The following is a 23,906-nucleotide window of genomic DNA, read 5'->3' as shown; positions in this document are numbered from 1 at the left end:
ACACCTGGAGCAAAAGGAATGACACTTTGGCCTGAGGATATTAGTGGCTCACTCTTGCTAAGAGCCTCAGGTATGAATTAGGATTACTGATAGGGAGAAAAACACATGAAGGCAGGATAAGAACCAAAGAGAGGTGTTTAATTTTTTTGTCTTGTGCCCTATTACCTTTGCTTCAGGCTGAATAAACACCCTGCTTAACAGGCTCTGGCTCCATACATTTCACATGTCCATCCAGGTTTAGTATTAGCTGCAGCAGTAACAGTACTTTCTTGTTTTCGTTTACAGTGTTTTAATTTGGGCTCTCATTTTCTTCTCACAACAAGCCTGTGAAGCAGGTGATAGTATCCACATTGTTCATGAGCAGAGAAGTCCAGAGAATAGTAACAGAGCCAGGCCCTATAGTAAAGTCACCAAACTTCCTACTCCACCTCAAAAGAGTTGGTTCTACATTAGAAACTTTGGGTACTGATACCTGTCTTTGTGTCTTTTTCAGCCTGTAACCCCAAACTTGGAAGGCTGAGACAGGATGATCCACAGGTTTGAGATTAGCCTCAGCAATTTAGTAAACCTCTGTCTCAAAAAAAAGGTTGGGGGTGGTTAGTGGTAGAACCTTTGGGCTCAGTCCCCAGTACCACACACACAGGTCCTGGATTTTGCCTCAACTGTCAAATACAGAATCACTAAGAGGTAGGAATGCCCCTGGCTTCAATCCCCAGTTACACACACACACACAACTCAGATAAGGCATAGGCCATATTGTGGAGGAACTGTGCTATCAAGCTGATGAACTTCAAATTAACTTTATTTTGCAGAACTGGGAATTGAGCCCAGGGGTATTCTATCTCCAAGGTACACCCCAAGCCCTATTTTTATTCTTTATTTTGAAACAGGGTCGCAGTAAATTGCAAAGGGCCTCACTAAGTAGTCGAGACTGGCTGCGACCCTGTGATCCTCCTATCTCCCAAGCACTGGAATGACAGGTGCACCACCACACCTCATATTCAAATTAAGTTTAGAGTATGGTGGCACACACTTGTAATCCCAGTACTTAGGAGGCTGAGACAAGTGGAATGCAGGTTGACAGCCAGCCTTAGCAAGCTAGTGAGGCTCTTGCAACTTAGTGAGATTGTTTCAAAAATAAATAAAATATGGCTTGGGTCATGGCTTTTAGGTAGAATGTCCCTGAGTTCAATCCCCAGTACTTTGAAAGACCACAAGGAGTTATTGAGTGTGTTAAAACAGAAAGACGTAATCAAAGTAATGTCTTACAAAGAAGACTCTAGTAGGCTTGTACAGAGTTTGGGAAGGAGAAAAGGGAAATGGAAAGCCATCAATGAAGTGGTCAAGTTTGAGGTCACAGGAGAAAAAGTTGATGTTAGCAATTATGGAAAGTTGAAATCAGAAACAAATATTGGAGAATTTAAGGAATAACTTAATTGTAAGACACCATAGCAAAAGAAGTCTCCAGAACCAGACTCACTGGATTCATATATTGACTATGACTTCCTGTGTGACGACTTCAATGAAAACCTTTCTGCCTCCCTTTTGTAATTTCAAATTAAAAAAAAAATTTTTTTTTTTTTTTTGGTACTGGGGATTGAATGCAAGGGCATTCTACTGAGCTACACACAGCTGCATTTTATTTTTTTTTTTAATTTTGAAACAGGGTCTTGCTAGGTTGCTGAGAGTCACTGAGTTGCTGAAGCTGGCCTCAAACCTGTGATCCTACTGTGTCAACCTCCCAAGTACTGGGATTATAGGTATGCTCCACCATGACTGGCTTTATTTAATTAAGGTTCAATTGCCAGCATTAGAAGAAGAAGAAAAATCTTGTCTCATGCTTCAAAAATAAAATTTTAGTCAGGTGCAGTAGCACACACCTATAATCTCAGTGACTCCAGAGACTAACACAAAAGGATAAAAAGTTCAAGGCCAGCCTCAGCAACTTAGTCTCAAAATTTAAAAAGAATTGGAGATGTCACTTGGTGATGGAGTGCCCCTGAGCTCTGTCCCCAATACAAATAGTTTCACACTTAGTAACATACAATACAAAACAAATTAAGCCAGACATAGTGGCACACATCCATAATCCTAGTAGTTGGGAAGCGTAGACAGGAAGATCACAGGTTCGAGGACAGCCTTAGCAAGTAGTGAGACTCACCAACTTAGCAAGAGCGTTTCAAAATAAAAATTAAAAATAGGGCTGGGGTTGTAGCACAGAGGTAGAATACTTCTCAATTCCCAGTACCACCCCCCCCCAAAAAAAAAACCACATTTCTCAGACAATCACGATGTACTGTTGCCTTACAGAAAGCTAAAATGATATAAAATTTACCTGTCATTTCAGCAAGTATGTGCTTCCTTACATGTGAAATGGGGCTACTAATGGTAATACTATATACCTCAAAGATGTGAGGAGGATTGAATTTGTATAGATATGTAGAATGTTACCTGTGAGGACTCAGTAGTTTACTATTAAAAGGAACAAAACTGGGATGAGTTTCATGGGTAACACTCTTAGTATCATGGTTGTCTGGTCTGTTTTCTGCTTTCAGAGTGTTACCTGTTGGCGAGCCAAGTTTATGGAGGCCTTTTTTTCCCATGTCCTACGTGGAACCATTGATGTGTCTTCTGACAAGCGTCTTTGTGACCAGCGCTTCTCACCTCTTCTACACAGCTCCCGCCATGTGCGGCAGCTCACCATCTGTAACATGCTGCAGGGTGCAACCGAGCTGGTGGCTGAGCCCAACCGCAGGGTTCTGGAAACCCTGGCCAGTTCCCTGCACACCCTCAAGTTCCGCCACCTGCTGTTCTCTGATGTGGCTGCACAGCAGTCACTTCGGCAGCTGTTACATCAGCTCATTCACCATGGGGCTGTCAGCCAAGTGTCGCTGTACTCCTGGCCTGTGCCCGAGTCAGCCCTTTTCATCCTTATCCTCACCATGAGTGCTGGCTTCTGGCAGCCAGGGCCTGGTGGCCCACCCTGCCGCCTCTGCGGCGAGGCTTCCCGAGGCCGGGCTCCATCCCGAGATGAAGGGTCCCTGTTACTGGGCTCACGCCGGCCTCGCCGGGATGCTGCTGAGCGATGTGCTGCAGCTCTCATGGCCACCAGGAGGAAGAGTGAAGCCAAGCAGATGCCAAGAGCTGCACCTACCACTAGGGTAACACGCCGGAGCACACAGGAGAGCCTCATGGCAGGAGGGACAGATCCTAAGAGGGAGCTGCACCCTCCAGCCACTTCCTACGAGGCTCCTGTTACCAAGCGGCCACCCTCTGCTCCAGCCGCCACCTCCTCTGCCTCTGCCTCTGCCTCCTCTTCCACATCCTCATCCAAAAGGGCTCCAGCTAGCTCAGCCCCACAGCCCAAGCCCTTAAAGCGTTTCAAACGAGCTGCAGGGAAGAAGGGTGCTCGCACCCGTCAGGGGTCTGGCGCAGAATCTGAAGACCTGTATGACTTTGTTTTTATTGTGGCCGGCGAGAAGGAGGATGGTGAAGAGATGGAGATCGGGGAAGTGGCTTGTGGAGCTTTGGATGGATCAGATCCTAGTTGCCTGGGGCTTCCAGCACTGGAGGCCTCCCAAAGATTCCGCAGCATTTCCACCCTGGAGCTATTCACAGTTCCTCTCTCCACGGAGGCAGCCCTGACACTATGCCACCTGCTGAGCTCTTGGGTGTCTCTGGAGAGCCTCACACTCTCCTACAATGGTGAGCACCCTGTAAGGGCAGGCTTGGGCTCAGATCTCCTAATAACCCTAGCTGTATGCCTAATCCTGAGGTGATAATTGGGGGTATGGTCAGGAAGCTGGAGATGGGATCCTCTGTGCCTCACAGGAACAGAAAGTACATGCAAAAAATGGCAGAGCCAGTTGGATATAGTGGTGCATACTTGTAATTCCAGTACTTGGGAGGCTGAGACAGTAGGATCGCAGGTTCGTGGCCAGCCTCAGCTACTAAGTGAGGACCTCCACAACTTAGGGAGACCCTGTTTAAAAATAAAGAATAAAAAATAGGGGTGGGGGCAGAATTCTCCTGAGTTCAATCCCCAGTATTGAAAGGGGGGGCAGAGCTAGGTGCGATAGTACACGCCTGTAATCCCAGCAACTTGGGAAACTGAGGCAGGAGGACTGGATGTTCAAGGCCAGCCTGGGCAATTTAGCAAGACCTTGTCTTAAAAAAAAAAAAAAAAAAGGGATGGAGATGATGGAGATGTAGCTCAGTGGTATAATTGAGTTCAATCCCCAGAACCACAAAAACATTGGCAGTATGGATGTGGTAGCATGTCTGTAATTTCATTGACTCTGAAGGCTGAGGCAGGAGGATACCAAGTTCAAGGCTAGCCTGGACAACTTAGTGAGACCTGTATCAAAATTTTAGCCAGGCATAGTGGCACATACTTGTAATCCCAGTACTTGAGAGGCTGAGACAGGAGGATTGTAGGTTCAGGGTCTAACAGGCTCAGTAGTGTCCCCAAGTTCAATCCCCGGTATCACACCCCCAAAAAATTTCTAATAAGGACTGGGGTTGGGCATGTGGCATACACCTATAATCCCAGTACTTGGGTAGCTGAGACAGGATTACACATTTAAGACCAGCCTCAGACTCTCAGCAACCTACTGAGACCCTGTTTCAAAGCAAAAATAAAATAGGACTGGAGGTGTATGACTCAGAGATAGAACCACCACAAAACAAAAGCAAGCAAACAACAAAAAATTGAAGTTGTAACTTAGTGATAGAGTGCCCCCCTGGGTTTAATCCTCATTACTACCACCACACACAAAATCCACATCAACACAGTAACAGACTCAGGAAAGAAACACAAGGTCTCTAGGCCTTACTTAGTGGAAGCAGGCGTTCCTAAAGGGCAGAAAGCCAGGTAGATAGCAGAGGCAATCCAAGGGCAAGTGGAGCAGTATATTATATTCAGACCCAGTCAGGAGTAGGGTTGGATCCCACTAGACAACATCGAAGCAGCCACTCAGACAAGGTCAGGGACACAAAGTTTTTGTCATATCAGCAACTTTCAATGCAGTGTTCAGTCCTTTTCTACCAGCTGTGTCCAGTTAGCAAAAATTTAACTCTGGCTAAATCAAGTGCTAGGTTGCTAAGCACTGCTAGAGAAAAACAGCAGTGCACATGGTACTTACTTCTTCACAGTCATCAACCTCATAAGAACTCTGCAACATTAGCTCTACGATCCTACTCTGCCACTTCCAAGCCCTTCTTTCTTAGCAACGACCTTACCTCCTATTTCTGAAAATAGAAACCATCACACATGAACTCCAACTTAGTGTTAGCTAATGTGAACTCTCATAATTGTACATTCATCCTTTTCTTCACCAATGGGTCACCTTATCTGAGGCCAATCCACCTGTGCTCGAGTTCCATACCCCTCATGTTCTTAGAAAATTATGCTCCTCAAATGCCTTAGTAGTATTATTACATACTGCTCAATATCTGCCTGACATTTTAAGTATTTTTTGACATTTTAACTAATTTAATACTTATAACTACCCTATGAGGTCAACTTATCCAGGATAACCTAGTGAACTGTAGAGCCAAGATTCAAACTTGACTCCAGAATCCATGCTTTTAAACCACTGCATAGTCTGGCATGGTGGCATATGGCTGTAACCCCAGTGCTTTGGAGGCTGAAGCAGGAAGTTGTTTTTTTTTTTTAACAGGGTCTCACTAAGTAGCTGAGGCTGTCCGCGAACCACGATCCTCTGATCTCAGCCTCCCAAATGCTGGGATTACAATTGTGTGCCACCATGCCCGGCAAACTGGAAGATTTGAAGACAGCCTCAGCAGTTTAACAAGGTTCTCAGGAACCTAGTAAGATCCTGTTTTAAAACAAAATGGCCAGGAGTATAGCTTATAGGCAGAATGGTTCTGGGTTCAAATCCTGGTCCCACAAAAACTGCATATGCTGTTTTCTTCCTTTCCATTGTCTTTCACTACAGATCTCCACAGGAAACTACCATCTTCCTTTATTCTGTGTTAACTATCCTTATTCTCTCTTGCTCTTCATGGATCTAGTAATTTGTTTATCCTCTTGGCCCACTCTAGCCTCACATGTACCCCATCACTACACTGAGAAGAACCTAGGTCACCAAGGTCCTTGTTAATAGAGCCAACCCATGTTTTTCAATCCTCATCTTACATAAACTCCTGGCAGCATTTGCTGTTAACCACTATCTTTGTGAAATACTCATTTCCACTACCTCAGCAATCTTGACTCTTCTCCATCTAGACCTACTTTTATCTATAATGCTCTCCATTCCTCTAGGCTTTCCCACTTTATGTACCCCTTCTGGACAACTGTATCCATTCCTGTGGCTTCAGGGGCCAACTTTATGCTAACCTCCCAATCTATGACACCAGATCTCAACTTAGATGATTATCCTGCTGGCTTTATCACTGTGTTTGTGTGTATTACTGGGGATTGAACCCAGTGGCATTCTGCCTCTAAGCTCCACCCCCCCAACCCTATTTTGTTACTCTGAAATGGAATCTCTGGCCAGGTGAGGTGGCACACACCTGTAATTCCAGCATTTGGGAGGCTAAGAGAAGGATTGCAGTTCATGGACAGCCTCAGCAATTCAGTGAGATTCTCTTTCAAAATAAAAAATAGGGCTAGGGGTGTACCTCGGAAGGAGAATGCCCCTGGGTTCCATCCCTAGTACCAGAAAAAAAAAAAAAAAAACTGGCTGTGGTGGCACATGCTTGCAATCCCAGCATCTGAGCAGCTAAGACAGGATTGCAGTTTGCAGCCAGCCCCAGCTACTTAGGCCCTGTTTCAAAATAATAAAAAATAGGGCTGGTGGGTGTAGCTCGGAGGTATAATCCCCCTGGGTTCCATCTCCAGTACAGTACCATACACACACAAAAAAAAAAAATAGGGTCTCTTACAGAGGGCCTCACTACTTGCTGAGGCTGGCTACGAACATGCAGTCTCCTTGTCCCAGCTTCTCAAGTACTGAGATCACAATCCTTCACCACCACTGCCTAGTTTGTATTACCCACTCATAACCCATAAACTCTGTGGACTTGCATGTACCTTCACTGTATATTGATCCTTTTCTGCTCTCGGTGATATTAGTTAATTCCATTGCCCAGTCAAACCAGGTTTCTCTCTACTCTGCATGTTTGGTCACATCTTATATATCTCCCAAATACATTTATTTCTCTATTTCCACATCCTTAATTCAGGTTGCCATCCTCACCTGGACTCATCATCAGTTTAGACTACAGAATCCATTGTCTCTAGTGCAGCGCATGCATTCCTTTAAACATGCAGGTCTTCAAAATTGCAGGTCTGACTTTGTCATTTAAAGGTCATGGTGTGAGCCAGGCATTACACTTGTAATCCCAGCATTTGGGAGGCTGAGACAGGAAGATCTGGGTTCATAGCCTGCCTCAGCTACTTAGGCCTTTTGCAACTCAGTGAGACCCTGTTTCGAAATTAAAAAAAAAATAGGGCTGGCAGTATAACTCAAAGGTAGAATGACCCTGGGTTCTACCCCCAGTACTGCAAAATAAAGATGATCATGGCAAGCAGAGCCTGGGACAGGAAGAAGGTTCACAGCCAGCTTCAGGTATTTAGTGAGGCCCTCAGCAATCTAGTGCTGTCTCAAAATAAAGGCAGGGCATGGTGGTGCACACTTATAATCCCAGTACTTGGAAGGCTGATTAGACAGGAGGATCTGGGTTCATGTCCAGCCTCAGGTACTTAGGTCCTCTACAACTTAGATTGTTTTCAAAGAATAAAAAAGTAGGTAGAATGCCTCAGGTTCGATTCCTAGCACCCTCTCAAAACATACAGAAAAAATAGGGCTGGGGGTAGAATGCCACTGGTTCAATCCCCATTACTGCAAAAACAGAAGAGACCATGGGTTTCTTCCTCATATTTAGTTTTACTGATGGGACATTCCTCTCACTCCTGCTTACTTCTGTAGTGGTACTTTACACACTGACTATAATGAAATATTTTAAGGTCTTAGAACCTGCCTCTCCCCCTCAGGACTATTTTTGTTTCCTTAGCCTTAACCATTCTCTCCTCCCCCTACATTTTTGCACTGGAGATTGAATCCAGGGGCATTCTACCTTGGAGTTATACCCCCAGCCTGATGTTAATTTTGCAAGTCTCACTAGGTTGATAGTCTGTTTGCTGAGGCTGGCTGTGATCAGCCTCCCAAGTACTCTCCTCTACCCCCACCCCCACTTTTATTGCAGTACTAGGGATTGAACCCAGGGGCATTCTACCTCCAAGCTACACCTCAAGCCTTTTTTCATCCTTTATTTTGAAACAAGGTCTCACTAAGTTGTGGAGGGCCTAAATAGTTGAGGCTGGCCTCAAACCTGCAATCCTCCCATCTCAGCTTCCCAAGTACTGGGATTACAAGTGTATACCACCACCCCTGGCATTCCAACCCCTTTTTAAAGCCTTTTTTTTTTATTTCAAGCAGGTCTGGGGATGGAACCAAGAGGCATTTGACCTCCAAGCTACACCCCCTGCCCAATTTTTTATTCTTTGAAACAGGGCCTCACTGAGTTGCAGAGGGTCTAAGTAGAGGCTGCCCACGAAGTGCAATCCTCCAGTTTCAGCCTCCCAAATGCTGGGATTATAAGTGTGTGCCACTACGCCCGGCTAAAGCCTGTCTTCTTTATATTCTTTAGAACTCGGCTGGAAAGCCCTCATAGATCAGGCATTGGGTACTCGTCCTTTACACTCTTGGCTCCCCAATTCCCATCATGTTTTTATCAAGCTATATGGCCAGAACATGGTATTTAGTGGGTGGGTAGTGTTTAGTTGATTAAGTGAATCAAGAGACTGCACAGTCCAAGGAAAGATGAGGGAAGGATTGGGTTCCAACAAATTAAGTTCCCTGTGGTATTAAACAACTTTATTTTGTGTGTGTGATACCGGGGATTGAACCCAGGAGCATTTTACCTCCGAGCTATGCCCCCAACCCTGTTTTGTCTTAGTTTGAAGCTGGCTTCAAATCTGCAATTGTCATATCTCAGCCTCCCAAGTACTGGGATTACAGGCATGGCCACCATATCTGGCTTAAGCAACTTTTAGTCTTTCTGAGCCCTATTCAATTCTGTGGCCCCCCCCTTTCTTGTTATAATGGAGATGGAACTTGAGTCTTTGAACCTCCCAGGCAAGCACTCTATCCCTGAGCTACATATCCATACTAGGTGTTTATCTTTTTTCTGCCCAATATCACCCAGTGGATCTTCTAAAGTATTTCCTATTGTATAATTATCTTTGTTCCCCATGGCCTACAGATTGAACTATTTCTTTGGCCTTGCTTCCAGGACTTCCCACAATGTGGGCTCCACTGCCCCACCTCTTGAGCTGCTTCCTGAGACTCTCTCTAGCTAGACAATCCTATCAACTCATGCCTTGCTCTTTCCTTGCCGTGACCCTTGGCTTTGTCTTCTTCCTCTGTCCAAAATTTCCTTCTATCAAGGCCCAACTTCTTCAGGATACTACTCAGAACTCAGCAGTCTAGAGACCTCTGCTGCTCCCTGCTGCACTACAACACAGCATTCTTTCAAACATGCAAACCTGGCCTTGCCATTAAAGGTCACAAGCCAACCTGCCACATACTATCTATTTTGTGCCTGCACCTAAGGTCATAGCCCAGCTCAGTAGGCATCAGTTTGCTGGTTACCTGAGGAAAAAGCAAGACATGGATGAGTAATTGAGAAACAAATTGTCTTTAAATATCTGATCCGAGCCAGGCGTGGTGGCACATACTTATAATCCCTGCACTTGGGAGGCTGAGACAGGATTGCACAGGTTCAAAGCCAGCCTCAGCTACTTAGTGAGGCTCTCAGCAACTTAGTGAGACCCCGTTCCCAAATAAAAAACTGTAAAATCGGTCTGGGAGTGGAGCCCAGAAGTAGAAAGCCCCTGGGTTCCACCCTCAGTACCACAAAAAAAAAAAAAAAAAAAAAAAACTGATCCAAAGCTCAAAAGATTTGATAGTTATCAATGGAAATATTTGAAGTTGTCTCTGAATGTTAACCTGCTGACACTTTCTCTAATGACTCTGACTTAAATCTTTCCTGCCACAGGCTTGGGTTCTAACATCTTCCGCCTGCTGGACAGCCTGCGGGCCCTATCAGGCCAGGCTGGATGTCGCCTCCGTGCCCTGCATCTCAGTGACCTGTTTTCACCACTGCCCATCCTGGAGCTGACACGTGCCATTGTGCGAGCCCTGCCATTGCTACGGGTCCTCTCTATTCGTGTTGACCACCCAAGCCAACGGGACAACCCTGCAGTCCCAGGGAATGCTGGGCCCCCTAGCCACATAGTTGGGGATGAGGAGATTCCAGGTGAAGCACTGCATGTATACGTACATGTGTATCTCCACACAAAGTTGTGTTTGTGTGGGAAAAGGGGGAGGGGCCTCCACGCCAGGTCAGCTTCCACTTACTCATAGCTTATCTGGAATCTTTCTTTAGAGACTGCCATTCTAAAAAACCTTGTGTCTGACAGGGCCTGGACTACTCTAAACTCAGAAGTGACCATGGCAGTTTAGTCACCAGAAAAGGAGTCTAATTGACCTTTAGACCAGATAGGCCCTCTGCTGTATCTTCCCTTGTTTCCTATTTTTGTTTCCTAATCCCCCAATGCCATACGCCTTATTATTTTTGCACGTATGAGTGGTCTAGTCTTCCTAGACTAAAAGCTCTACTAGGGCAAGGACCAAATGTCATATTTAGTGCACTATTTCTAGAACCTAGCACAAAACCTGTAGGCACTCAAGGATAAGTGGATGAAGAGATGATTCTTCTTAGATCCCTTGAAGTACTAGATGGGACCTCCTATGGGAGTGAGGCCGGGGTGGCCAGCAGGAATCTTTTCCCTCTATCACATCCAGAAAACTGCCTGGAGCAGTTGGAGATGGGATTTCCACGAGGAGCCCAGCCAGCACCACTGCTCTGCTCTGTTCTGAAGGCCTCAGGTTCTCTGCAGCAACTGTCCCTGGATAGCGCCACCTTTGCCTCTCCCCAGGATTTCGGGCTTGTGTTGCAGACACTCAAAGGTAGGATCCACCTAGAATGGTGAAGGGACCGCAAGAAGGGAAGGTGGGGACCTTCTATTGTTCTCTGGGAAAGCTAAGGCCCATGGCTTCTGCCTTTTATCCAGAGTACAACCTAGCACTCAAGAGGCTAAGCTTCCATGACATGAATCTCGCTGACTGTCAGAGCGAAGTGCTCTTTTTGCTACAGAATCTGACTCTTCAAGGTAAGCTTCTAATCCAAAACCAGGACATAAGCTTAGGTCCTCATCCTGGCTCTGTCACCGTCTTAATGTTTTAATGTGAGCAAGCCACTGTTCCTTTTTTGGCCTTCTATCTTCAACTATAAAAAGAACAAGAACCTAAGTGAACTTTCCTGAAAACAATCCCAAATTCAACTCCCTCTGTACAAACTGGGAAATTACCTATTTGGGAGGGAAGGGGATTATTCACTTGTAGAATACCTCACCTAAATTTTTTTACCTTTTAGGGGCTGGTGAAAACAGTGGTGGTAGGGAGAGAAAAGTATAGGGCCAAGCTCCCCTTGGACTTTCCTCTAATCCCCATTTCTACATAGAGGGTAGATGGTGAATGCAGCAACGGAGAAGAGAAAAGAAATGGAGAATTGTCCAAATAGCAACATATAGGCTCGATCTCCTGTTTGAATCCTGAGTTAGCTCCAGCCTTGCTTGCAGTCTTAAACAGATTCCTTCCTCTTTCTGGGCTTCTGTAAAATGTACACACACCTTGCTAGGGTCACTTGGGACAGGAGGGACAGCACCAGTCCTAATACAGCAATCAGAATTTCTCATTTCTCTTGACAGAGATTACCTTCTCCTTCTGCCGTCTGTTTGAGAAGCGCCCAGCCCAATTTCTGCCTGAGATGGTTGCTGCTATGAAAGGCAACTCCACACTGAAAGGCCTTCGGCTACCAGGAAACCGCCTGGGTGAGGGCCAGACCCTGGGGAGGGAGAGGGGGAAGCATGCGGGCCTTTGACCAGGAACTCACTAGGCAGAGGCAGACCTCGCCAGCAAAATATGGGGGTTGGAATGTAGCTATTTGTGGGCTGGGGCTTTAGGAACTAGGACTAGGCTTCTTAACCAGAGTTGGGTTGAAATACCTTTCTTCCTTATTTTTGGGTAGAGATAATGAGCACTTCTCCCCTTATCTACAGGGAACGCTGGTCTGTTGGCCCTGGCAGATGTTTTCTCAGAGGATTCTTCCTCTTCTCTCTGTCAGCTGGACATCAGGTACATGGTAGGGGGAGGGGATGCGATAGATGGGATCACAGGGATTTAGACTAGGGATTAGTGGCTTCCTGGATATCTAATCCATCTCACCCCTACAGTTCCAACTGCATCAAACCAGATGGGCTTCTGGAATTTGCCAAGCGGCTGGAGCGCTGGGGCCGTGGAGCCTTTGGTCACCTGCGCCTCTTCCAGAACTGGCTGGACCAGGATGCGGTCACAGCCAGGGAAGCCATCCGGCGGCTCCGGGCCACTTGCCATGTGGTTAGCGACTCGTGGGACTCATCCCAGGCCTTCGCAGATTATGTCAGCACCATGTGATGGGGCCCATACCTCACAGGTCCATGCTCAGTACCATCAGCTTGCAGGGGCTGAGGCATGGGCTGCCCAGAATCCCCAAACACCAATTCTGTCTTTCTCTTTCTGCCACCTTTCCCACCTTTTTCCGTCTTCCCTTGCACTGAGGTCTTGGAGGCCTTGATGGGGCCCAGCAAAGACATCCTCACAGCTGGGTTTAGAGCTTTTGGGCCACTTACTCGGTACCCTGGGCCAGGAGGTTATGGTGGTCATCACCATCACTGAGGACAGTCCCCCTTCCTGGGGTTCCTGCCTTCCCTCCTCAAGCAGGTACCCAGGTTTTAGAGAAATATAGGAGTGCCCACTACCAGGCCTCTTCCTTCCTGGGCTTACCATACTGCTCTCAGGCCTCAGTCCCTTTCATACCTTTATTCCTTTCTTTTTTTTAACCAAAAAAGTTTTTCTTATAAAATAAATTTTGGGCAAACATCATGCAGCCCTTCTTGATTTTCTCTTAGAGAACAAGATTCAGCAGGGCCCTGTGGGGCAGAAAACCCTTTTCCTGTATCCTTCCTCTAACAGCTACACCCAGACCAGCTGGTTATCAGTGAAGCCCCCGCTGCTCCTCATGGGAACGTTGGTGGAAGACAAAAGTGATGGCAGTGGAGGCAGCATCCCAGGCAGCCTGGAGTACCTCATCGTGGAGCCCCCGCTTATCAGTGCTATGGTTCCACTGAGCCAGGTCTGAAGTGCAGTCAGCGCCCTCAGGGGGTGGCCGGACTTGGCGGTTGTTGACACAACGGCGGCAGTGCAGCCTGGGGTCAGAAGACAAAGCTGTGGTCACTACAGATCTCACTCTGTGCTGTGCAGGTAGCTCAGAGATTATGGCCAGGGCACTCTACCCACCTGTCATGTGTATCACTGAGGCTAGACTCATCCAGGGTAAATAACTCCTTCAGCTCGCCCAGAGAGAAGTGCCGCTCCACATCCTGCTCCTCATCCACCACACAGCTGCTCAGTGCCTTCTTGTGGCTCTGCCGCTGAAAGATCTTCTCCTCAATTGTGCCTGCCTGGGGAAACGGGTGGTAGAAGGGAATGCAGGGCTCACTCATCATCGTACAGAGAACAAGAAATCAAGATTTGAAATTAAAGCCACTCAAGAAAAGGGGACTACATGCCTCTAAGCCCAAAACTTGGGAGGCTGAGACAGGAGGATCACTGGTTGGAGGCCAGCACCAGCAATTTGGCCAGACCTTATTTCAAAATTTAAAAAAAAAAAAAAAAAGAGCCAGGAGTGTTGGCGCGTGCTTGGAATCCCAGTACATGGGAGGCTGAGACAGAAAGATCACAGGTTTGCAGCCAGCCTCAATTACTTTAAGGGGGGGCCCTCCATAACTTTAGCGAGACCATTTCAAAATAAAGAATAAATACAGAGCTGGGGGTATAACATGGAGGTAGAATGTCCCGGGGTTCAATCCCCAGTACAACAAAAAAGAAAAGGGGGAGCCTAGGGATATAGCTTCAAGCTAGAATGCTGCTGGTTCAGTCCCCAGTACCACAAAACAAACAAAAACCAAGGTGAAGAAGTTAATCTACAGGCTTTAGAAATTTTTGAAGTCAATGAATGGAAAGTGACCCATGGTAGTGGTTAGAATAGTATTACAGTGTCATGAAAGCGGGCGCTGAGAAAGTCAGCAAGGCCATGGTAGAGAACCTTGGATGCCAAGCTGAAGGGATTGGCCTGGTCTTGCAAGTGATGAAAAGCAAATTTATAATTCCTTCAGAATTTAGAAGAGGAATAAGTTCAGTCATAAAGTATTCCTGAAAATCCAAGAGGAAGGCTGAGGATGTAGCTCAGTGGTAGAGTACTTGACTAGCACATAGAAGGCCCTATCAATTCCATCACCACGAGATAGACAAAAATAAGAAACCAAGTACAAATGTAGATTAAGTAATAGAAATACAGGTCTAGAGCTCAGGGAAAAGATCTGGGAAGAAACTTTTTAATTGTTACTGGGGATTGAATCCAGGGACATTTTACCTCTGAGCTATACTTTTACACCTTTTATTTTGAAACAGGGTCTCACTAGACTGCTGAGGGCCTTACTAAGCTGGCGAGTTGTCTTTGAACCTGCGATCCTCCTATCTCAGCCTCTCAAGTACTGGGACTGCAAAGTGAGTGCTACCATGCCCAGCTAAGAAAAGAAAATGTTAAGGTTAGCAGTGCCAGGAGACTCTGTTTCAAAATAAAGGTTTAACCTCCAATACCAAAAATAGATAAAACCAATACCAAAATAAAATAGGGTTGAGTGTGACTGAGAGGCAAAATGCCCTGGGTTCAATCCCCAGTGCCCCTCCCAAAAAAAGCTTAGTAGTAAACAATGTCAGACACAGAAGAAAAAAAGAGTTTCCTATTTTGGCAGTAATACATCTGAAAGCAGGTTCAGTGGCCTAAGTGGTCTAATGACCAAGTAGATGATAAGAGATGAAGTTAGCCAGGCATGGTGGTGCACACTTGTAATCCCAGCATTTGGGAGGCCGAGGCAGGAGAATCACAGTTCACGGACTGGCCCTCTGCAACCCAGTGAGTCCCTGCTTCAAAATAAAGAATAAAAAGTAGAGCTGGGGGTGTAGCTCGGAGGTAGAATTCCCCTAGGTTCCATCCCCAGTACCCCCCCCCAAAAAAAAGATGAAGTATCAGGTATAACACATGCCTGTAATTTCATTATTTGGGAGGCTGAGACAGGAAGACTGCAGGTTTGAGGACAGCCTCAGCAAGGTAACAAGGCTCCCAGTAACACAAGACCCTGTTTCAAAATAAAATATAAAATAGGGCTAGGGGTGTAGATTAGAGCTAGAATGCTGCTGGGTTCAGTCTCTAGTACCACAGAAACAAATAAACAAAATGGTGAAGTTAATCTAAAGGCTTTGGAAAATTTCAAAGTAAATAAATGGAAAGTGATCCATGGTAGTGGTTAGAAAAGGATTACTGAGGAAGCTGGGCATGGTGGCACATGCCTATAATTCAAGTACTTGGGAGGTTGAGACAGAAAGATCAAAGGTTCTAGGATAGCCTCAGCAATTTAGTGAAACCTGTTCCAAAACAAAAAATAAAATGTACTGGGGCTGAAGCTCAGAGATAGAATGCTCCTGAGTTCAATTCCCAATAACACACACACACACACACACACACACACACACACACACACACACACGACAGAGAGCCCAGCATGGTGGCACATGCATGTAATCCCTGTAACTGGGGAGGCTGGGAGAAAAATTGCAGGTTCGTGGCCAGTCTTAGCTACTTAGGCCCTCCACAACTTAATGAGACCCTGTTTCAAAATAAAGAATAAAAAATAGGGCTGGGGGTACAGCTTGGAGGTAGAATACCCCTGGGTTCAATCCCCAGTACCAAAGGCCAGGATGTAGTTCAGTGGCAAAGTGCCTGCTTTGCAGGTGTGGCGCTCTGGGTTTGATCACCAGTTCTAAAAAGACAAAAAACAAAACGAAAAAACACCTTTAATCCCAAGTACCACCAAAAAACAGGACAGAGGGGTAAAAAATTGTTTTCATGGTGGGAGCTACATGAGTATGTTTATAGACTGTGGCTGAATAAATGAGAAATGGATCACCTAAGGAAAAGATGGGAAGGGGTTTACAGAAGATCTAGAAGGATGAGCCTCAAACTGAGAGGAAGGGAGTCCTGTACCTCTGGGATGAGAAAGGGAAATAAGATGTAGAGATTTGAAGAACAAAGAGAACTAAAAGAACTCAGGCCTGGTAGTCAGTTTCCCCTGTGAACAAAAAGTCCTTCTAGAAAGAATGCAATCGGGTTAGGCAGAGAACTAAAGGGAAGTGGTGAAGTCTTGAAATGGTGGTTAAAGGAAATGAGATATAACCCAGCCCCAAAAGGAGAACATGAATTTGTGGTAGTACCAATCTGTAAACGCAAATTTTAGTTGGTATAGAAACTGAAAACAGCTGAAATGATCCACATAGGATAGATATTGGGAAAAGAGTGGCTGAAAGGATGCAGAGTGGGGATCAAGCTGGATTTTAAAAAAGGAAGTCAAGTCAGATTAGGGAAGACGGGTGCATGGGAGAGGTTCTAGAGACATTAAGTTAAAGTAGATATAGTGGGAAGAGAAAGCTGGAAGGCCAGGATGTATGAGAATATGGTAAGAGTTATTAAGGTTTGTATACCAACAAGTTCCATAGTGTACCTTTAATTATATGGGAAGACTTGAGGTCATTAGAAATGAAAGAAACACAAAGGCCAGTGTGCTTAAATTCAGTCCTTAAATTCAGCCAGGATGATTGTTGGACTTGAGAAATGAAGATAGCTACTATCCAGAAACCACCAACAAATGTGAAACACAATAGAGATCAGATTACTATAAGCAAGGAAGAAAGGGTGACCCTTTTATCAAGCCAGACATGAACAGCAAAAGAGGAACTATGGGTGGATGGTCTGAAGGTGGTAACTTAGCCACATCTTAATTCCATGGACCGTGGGGGTGTGAAAAGACTAATAAGGCAAGGGAAACAAATTGGGTATCAAAGAGCCAGGCGTAGTGGTGAACACCTGTAATTTCAGTACTTGGTAAGCTGAGACAGGAAGATCACAGATTCAAAGACAGCCTCAGCAAGTCCTGAGACCTCTCATTAATGTAGTGAGACCCTGTTTCAAAATAAAATTAAAATAGGACTGGGGGTATAGCTCAGAGGTAGAATGCTCCTGAGTTCAATCCCTAGTAACACACACATACACAGAAACTGAGTATGAAGCTAGCTGGTGTGGTAGCAGCACACCAGTAATCCCAGCACCTGGAATGCTGAGACAGGAAGATTGCAGGTTCAAAGCCAGCCTTAGAAACTTACTGAGGCCCTCAACAATTTAGTAAGACCCTGTTTCAAAATAAAACAAAACAGTGCTAGGGGTATGGCTTGGAGAATGCCCCTGGGTTCAATTCCCAGTACCACACACAGACACAAGATGATTCTGAGGATCTTGTTCCATGGTCCACCCCTACTCTGACCACTATCAGCATCCTTACAGACAGCAGGCGGTAGATATAGCAGGTCTTCTTTTGACCATCACGCCAGACCCGGGCCATGGCTTGTTCATCATTGGCTGGATTCCAGTCAGGGTCAAACATGATCAGCCGGTTAGCCCCAATGAGGTTGAGGCCACAGCCCCCAGCTTTGCTGCTCAACATGAAGACAAAATCAGGGCTCTAGAAAGAAAGGAAGCAGAGGGAAAAAAAGAATCTTTTATACCCTAAACTAGGATCCTTCTCAGCCTAACCAATTCCTCACTCACCCTTCTATACTCATATTTAGTTGTGATGACCTCCAATGTGCCTACCAGCCAGTTTTGCAACCTATGAAATCAGTTTCCAGGCCTGCCATCACCAACCAGCCTGACTACCACCACCACCACCACTACCACCACCACCCACAAGAAAAAACCTGACATAGAGCTCCCTTACAGCTTCTCTGTCAACCCTTAATTCTGATGTTACTACTTTATTTATGTGGAAACATAGGCTGTACATTTACCGATAGACTATTGAAGCGCTCCACAACCTTGGCTCGCTTCTTAATGGACATCGTGCCATCCAGGCGAACATATAAGTACCTGAAGGGGGATCCACAAATCACAACCCAAGAACACAGAGCTCCTTAGCAGTAGCTACTAAAGGGACTAGATGAACTGTGCTGAGGCTGCTCATGGTATAGCTTTTGGTACTTCCAAAGGGAAGGGCAGGAAGCTAGGGGTTAACACACAGTCCTGGCCAGGCCTGTTGGCACACGCTTATAATCCCAATACTTGGGAGGCTGAGACACAAGGATCACAGGTTCATGGCCAGCCTCAGCAACTTAGTGAGGGCCCTCTGCAACTTAATGAGACCCTGTTTCAAAATAAAGAATAAAGCCAGGCATGGTGGTGCATGCTTATAACTCCAGTACTTGGGAGGTTGAGATAGAAGGATCACAGGTTTATGGCCAGCCTCAACTACTTAGTGAGGCCTTCAGCAACTTAGTGAGACTCTATTTCAAAATAAAGAATAAAATCAGGCTGGGGATGTAGCTCAGATAAAATATGCTCCTTGTCCCTGGGTTCAATCTTCAGTACCGCAAAAATAATAACAATAAAGAATAAAAAATAGGGCTGAGGGTATAGCTCAGCTGACTTCAATGAATGCCAGTATTGAGAGAAAAAAAAGAAAAAAAAAAAGAAAGAAAAAAAACCCTCAAGTCTTGTAGGAGTATGGACCAGGGACATTCCATTTGAAGATGGAGGTAGGGCCATGACTGCAATAAGTAACATCTTCAGGGAAGATCTTTATGTACCCACATCTTGGTCCACATCCAACACTTAGAAAACCTAATCTTCAGTACTTTGGAGGCTGAGACAGGAAGATCTCAAGTTCAAGACCAGACTCAGCAACTTGGTGAGACCGTTTCAAAATAAAAAAGGGTTAGGGGTATAGCTTGGAGGTAGAATACCCTTGGGTTCAATCCCCAGTACCAAAAAAAAAAAAAAAACACCTAATCTTCACAAAAGATCAGTGGGTGAGGCATATCCCTTTGCTGGCCTGGTTAGGCTCTTCCCTACCTTCGGGCCCGGCAGAGCTTCTCAAAGAGATCCAATGTCTGGGTATAATTGGATACCAGCACTACTTTGTCATTGCTACGGCTTCGTGTCACTGCCAGGATGTAATCAAGAACCAGCATCTTACCTGGAAAGAGCAGCAACCGTCAGTCTCCAACTAGCCATCCCAATGGCCCAGGATTCTTGGTGCGTGCATGCGTGCATGTGTGTGTGTGTGTGTGGTGTGTTTTGATGCAGGGCACCGAACCCTTATGCATGCTAGCCAAGTGTTCTACCACAATGAACTATACCCCAGCCTGGTTTTTAATCTTGATATATTGCTATATCAAGATCTAACAGATCTAGCAGAGATAACTTCTTACCTTCTTCCACCATGCCTCCTGGAAGAACCCATATACTGGTGGAGAAGGCTCACCTGACAGCTGTGGCTCTAGAGCCTTAGAGCTGTAACCAGAGGGGAAGATTTCCAAGGCACCCTCAAAGCCATCCTCCTCTTCTATACACTTGTCATAGATTAGAGCTGGATCTGAAAAAACAAACAAAAACCACACAATGCCAACTACTTGACTTTCTAAAAATGCTCAATGCTCACCAAAAAGCCCTCCAAATTCCTAGCCCAGAAGTCTTTCCTCAGCACCAGCCTCACTTGGTCTCCACTTTCCCAATTTCCAGTAGGGTAGTCAGTGTTAGTGGGACCACAGCTGGACAACCTCACTCAGTAGTGTGTTCTCCCAAAAAGAAGGGAGCTATCAGAAGCAAGGCTTGTCATTTCCCTCCTAACATTTTACATAAGCATGTGTGTGTGTGAGCTCTCACACACGGAGTACTGTGCATGTGAGCACGGGCTGGAAAGAGGATAATCTAGATTTTCCAAAGCAAAAAGTCTAGTTTAGAGTCAACAATGCAGGGTTTATGCCTTGGGGAGGGTTGAAGTCACATGTAGCCTCTATTGGGTGTCTAGAGAAGTTTCCAGGAGGGCCACTGGACCACCATGGGAACCTAGCATACCCTATTCACTCTCAGAGACACAAGGGATGGGCCCAACTCACGATTACAAAGCTTCTTCAGTGAGGTGATGGAAGAAAGGGAAGACACACTCATCTTGCCCTCACGTAATTCTTCTGCTGGCTTGGCCTGTCGCAGAAACCTCTTGTATAACTCAGCCTGAAGGGGTGTCAGCCTGGAAAAGAGACAACTGGGTTAATGGAAAAACTGGGACACACTTCTGCCCTTTAAGGATGTCTTGAGACCCAGATTTGCTTCAGGGGCTAAGCTTTTACCCACTCACTGCATATCCTTCAGTTGATTTCAGTACCTGCAACAAACCACCTGCTCAATCTTCACAGGCAGATATTTAGAAAGGATATCTGAAGTCCTTCGTATCAAGCACCTATAAAAAACAAGATTAAAAAGGCAAAAGCTGGAAAAAAGTGTTTTGCTACCCAATGGAATAAAAGCTACTGCCCAAGTTACTGCCCAAGTTGTGGTGGCACACACTTGTAATCCCCGTACTTGAAAGGCTGAGAAAGGAGGATTGCAGGTTAAAAGCCAGCCTCAGCAACTTAGTAAGACTCTGTTTCCTAATAAAAAAATAGGGATGGAGCCGAGCATAGTGGCGCACGCTTGTAATCTCCACACTTGGGAGGTGGAGACAGAAGGTTCAAAGCCAGCCTCGCTGGCTTATGAGACCCTGTTTCCAAATAAAATATAAAATAAGTCTGGGAGAAGCCAGGCATGGTGGCGTACACTTGTAATCCCAGCATTCGGGAGGCTGAGACGGGAGGATCACGGTTTGCAGAGAACCTCAGCTCCTTAGCGAGGCCCTCTGCAACTCAGTGAGACCCGGTTTCAAAATAAAGGATAAAAAATAGGGCAGGGGGTGTAGCTCGGAGGCCAAATGACCCTGGGTTCCATCCCCAGACCCACCAAAAAAGAAAAAAAAAAAAAAAAAAAAAAAAGGTCTGGGAGTGTAGCCCAGAGGAAGAAGGGTATCCAGGAACCCCAGTACCACCAAAAAAAAAAAAAAGGGATAGGAGCGTAACCCAGAGGCAGTAGGTTCCATCCTCAGTACCACCAAAAAAAAAAAAAAAAAAACTAATGCCCAGAGAACCAAGACTGACTCTCTTCAATAGTATACAATTCTCTTTTATAGTATACAATGTCACAGACCATCAGCTTTATGACAAAGGTATCTAATCAGGGTCTCAGTCATGGGAATGGAGACCTTCCAGGAAGCCTAACTTAGGGTGACAACTCCCAGTTCTAGGGATGGAACCCAGGGACATTCTACCTCCAAGCCATATCCTCAACCCTATTTTTTATTCTTTATTTTGAAACAAGGTCTCACTGAGTTGCAAAAGGCCTAAGTAGCTGAGGCTGTCCACAAATTGTGATCCTCCTATCTCAGCCTCCCAAATGCTACTGAGATTACAAGTGTGCACCACCACACCCAGCAGACAATCTCTTCAATGGGATAACTGATCTTCAAGAGCAGGCTGAAGTCTCCTATTAAGCCTGGATCTTTTTCAAGGAAAGCAAGCTACAAACCATCAAGTCAAGGCTCAATGACATTAAGCCCTTACCTCCTGGGCAGACAAGGTTAGGGAGGTACCTAGGTGGTAAATGCCACCCTTATAAAAAAAAAAGAAAAAAAGGCTCCTTAGCCTTGGAGCTGCACCTGCCCTCAGGTCTCCTTCTACCTATAACAAAACTATAAAGCCTGGAAAAGGAAGATTGGTGCTTTAGGTTTGATACCAACTCTCAGGAAGCTTCTGACATGCTGACAATGTGTCAGGGGACATTCTGCTCAGGAAATTCCGCTACATCAGAGAAGAGTTTCCTCAGCAGGTTGGTAATCAGACCAAAACCAGACTATAAGGCCTGGGTTAGAAAGAAAACAGGTACTTGGACCAGACTCCTTTTTGTATTCAGCAGCCATATATAGGGTATATATCCCACAGCTTCTGGAGAATCTCACAGAAGAAATCTCTGATCAAGCCTGCAAAGGTCTGGTCTCAGATGGCTTGGACAGCACTCATACCTATTCACAATGCTGATAAGCTCCTGCAATCGCTCCTCCCCTTGCTTCCTGTCTGCTTCACTGGCAGCAGCATCTCGACTTTTCAAAATTGGCAACTCAAAATGCTTCTTGAATTCATGGGCAGTCCCTGAACACAGGAGAGAAGAGAAAAATTAAAGCATGTTGAAAAGGGATGATTTTCCCACCATCAGTAAAGACAGAATACTGTGCCCCAGACCCACCTCCTTGCTGAGAACAGGAATATATATAAACATACATATATAATACAACACAAATAAACACACATACATAATACAACATAAATAAATGGACTATATAGTCCAATTAAAAGATTGTCAGAAGCCAAGCATGGTGGGACACATCTATAAATCTATAATTCCAGCACTTAGGAGGCTGAGACAGGAAATCACAGATTGAAGACCAGTTTTAGCAACTTAGGCCTTCAGCAATTTAGTGAGACCCTGTTTCAAACTACAAAAATAAAACAGGGCTGGGGATGTAGCTCAGAGATAGAATGCCTCTGTTCAATCCCCAGTGCCACACACAAACACACACAAATGGTCAGAAGCTGGCTGGGCATGGTGGCACATACCTGTAACCCTAGCAGCATTCGGAAGGCTGAGACAGGAGAATCACAGGTTTGCGGACAGCCTCAACTACTTAAGTGAGGCCCTCTACAACTCAGTGAGAGCCTGTTTCAAAATAAAGAATAAAAAATAGGGCAGGGGTGTAGCTCAGAGGTAGAATGCCCCTGGGTTCCATCCCCAGACCTGAAAAAAAAAAAAAAAAAAAATAGGGCCAGTATGCCTCTACCATCTTATATTCATTAAGATGTATGATTTGATATTTTTTGTGGTATTCAGGATTGAAATCAGGGGCATTTTCCTTCTGAACTTCATCCCAGGCCTATTTTATTTTTTGAAGCAGGGTCTGGCTAAGTTGCTGAGACTATTCTCAACCTCCAATTCTCTTGTCCCATCCTTCCAAATACTGGGATTACAGGCATGTGCCACCATGCGTGGCTATCTTATTATTTATGGCTGCTTCTATACTACAAGAGCAGAGTTGAGTAATTCTGACAGAGAGAGTAATGAACTATCAGCATAAAATACAATTAGCCCTTTTAAGAAAAAGTTTGTTAGGCAGGCATTGTGGTGCACACTTGTAATCCCAGTACTTGGGAGGGAGGATCACAGGTTTGCAGCCAGCCTCAGCAACTTAGTGAGGTTCTCAGCAATTTTGTAAGACCTTATTTTCCAAATAAAAAATAAACAGGTCTGAGGGTATAGCTCAGAGATAAAAGGCCCCTGGGTTCCACCCCCAGGACAAAAAAGGAAGGAAGGGGAAAGAGAGAAAGAAAAAGAGTGAGTCTGTTGACATCAGATATAGAAACACTGGAATTCTACAAATGATAACAATCATTTAGAAAAACTAGAATATCCACAAGAACAGAACATATGAACTAGCAATTCCATTTTCGGACAAAGATACTTACCCAATAGAAATGCAGACTGTGCTCATATCTACATATACAAGAATGTCTACAGCATCATTATTTGAAACAAAAAACTAGAAAACTCAATTTTGCCTATCAACAGAATAGATAATAAGTAAATTCCAAGCTGGGCGTGGTAACACATGCTTATAATCCCAGTACTTGGAG

At 45.3% G+C, this 23,906-nt stretch overlaps 2 protein-coding genes across 2 annotated transcripts in view; one reads left to right on the top strand and one right to left on the bottom strand.

The window, feature by feature from the left end:
• The window catches only part of LRRC41 (leucine rich repeat containing 41), a gene marked incomplete at both ends in the record, with an annotated part of 25,805 nt that extends 13,200 nt beyond the window's left edge, over nt 1-12,605 (top strand). The window contains 7 exons of the mRNA XM_080692557.1: nt 2,556-3,705; nt 10,087-10,347; nt 10,896-11,060; nt 11,165-11,263; nt 11,861-11,983; nt 12,212-12,287; nt 12,386-12,605. Coding sequence (XP_080548683.1) covers nt 2,556-3,705; nt 10,087-10,347; nt 10,896-11,060; nt 11,165-11,263; nt 11,861-11,983; nt 12,212-12,287; nt 12,386-12,605 — 2,094 coding nt within the window. The remainder of the gene's footprint in view (nt 1-2,555; nt 3,706-10,086; nt 10,348-10,895; nt 11,061-11,164; nt 11,264-11,860; nt 11,984-12,211; nt 12,288-12,385) is intronic.
• Nucleotides 12,606-13,185: 580 nt separating this feature from the next.
• Nucleotides 13,186-23,906, bottom strand: part of RAD54L (RAD54 like) — a gene marked incomplete at both ends in the record, with an annotated part of 31,998 nt that continues 21,277 nt past the window's right edge. The window contains 9 exons of the mRNA XM_080691405.1: nt 13,186-13,396; nt 13,488-13,651; nt 17,642-17,821; nt 18,147-18,225; nt 19,207-19,330; nt 19,619-19,729; nt 20,253-20,383; nt 20,519-20,593; nt 22,244-22,370. Of these exons, the coding sequence (XP_080547531.1) occupies nt 13,186-13,396; nt 13,488-13,651; nt 17,642-17,821; nt 18,147-18,225; nt 19,207-19,330; nt 19,619-19,729; nt 20,253-20,383; nt 20,519-20,593; nt 22,244-22,370 (1,202 nt within the window). The remainder of the gene's footprint in view (nt 13,397-13,487; nt 13,652-17,641; nt 17,822-18,146; nt 18,226-19,206; nt 19,331-19,618; nt 19,730-20,252; nt 20,384-20,518; nt 20,594-22,243; nt 22,371-23,906) is intronic.

Source organism: Muscardinus avellanarius (assembly GCF_963383645.1).
Source record: "Muscardinus avellanarius genome assembly, chromosome: 3".
Lineage (NCBI taxonomy): Eukaryota > Metazoa > Chordata > Mammalia > Rodentia > Gliridae > Muscardinus > Muscardinus avellanarius.
This window is presented reverse-complemented; position numbering and strand designations above follow the sequence as displayed.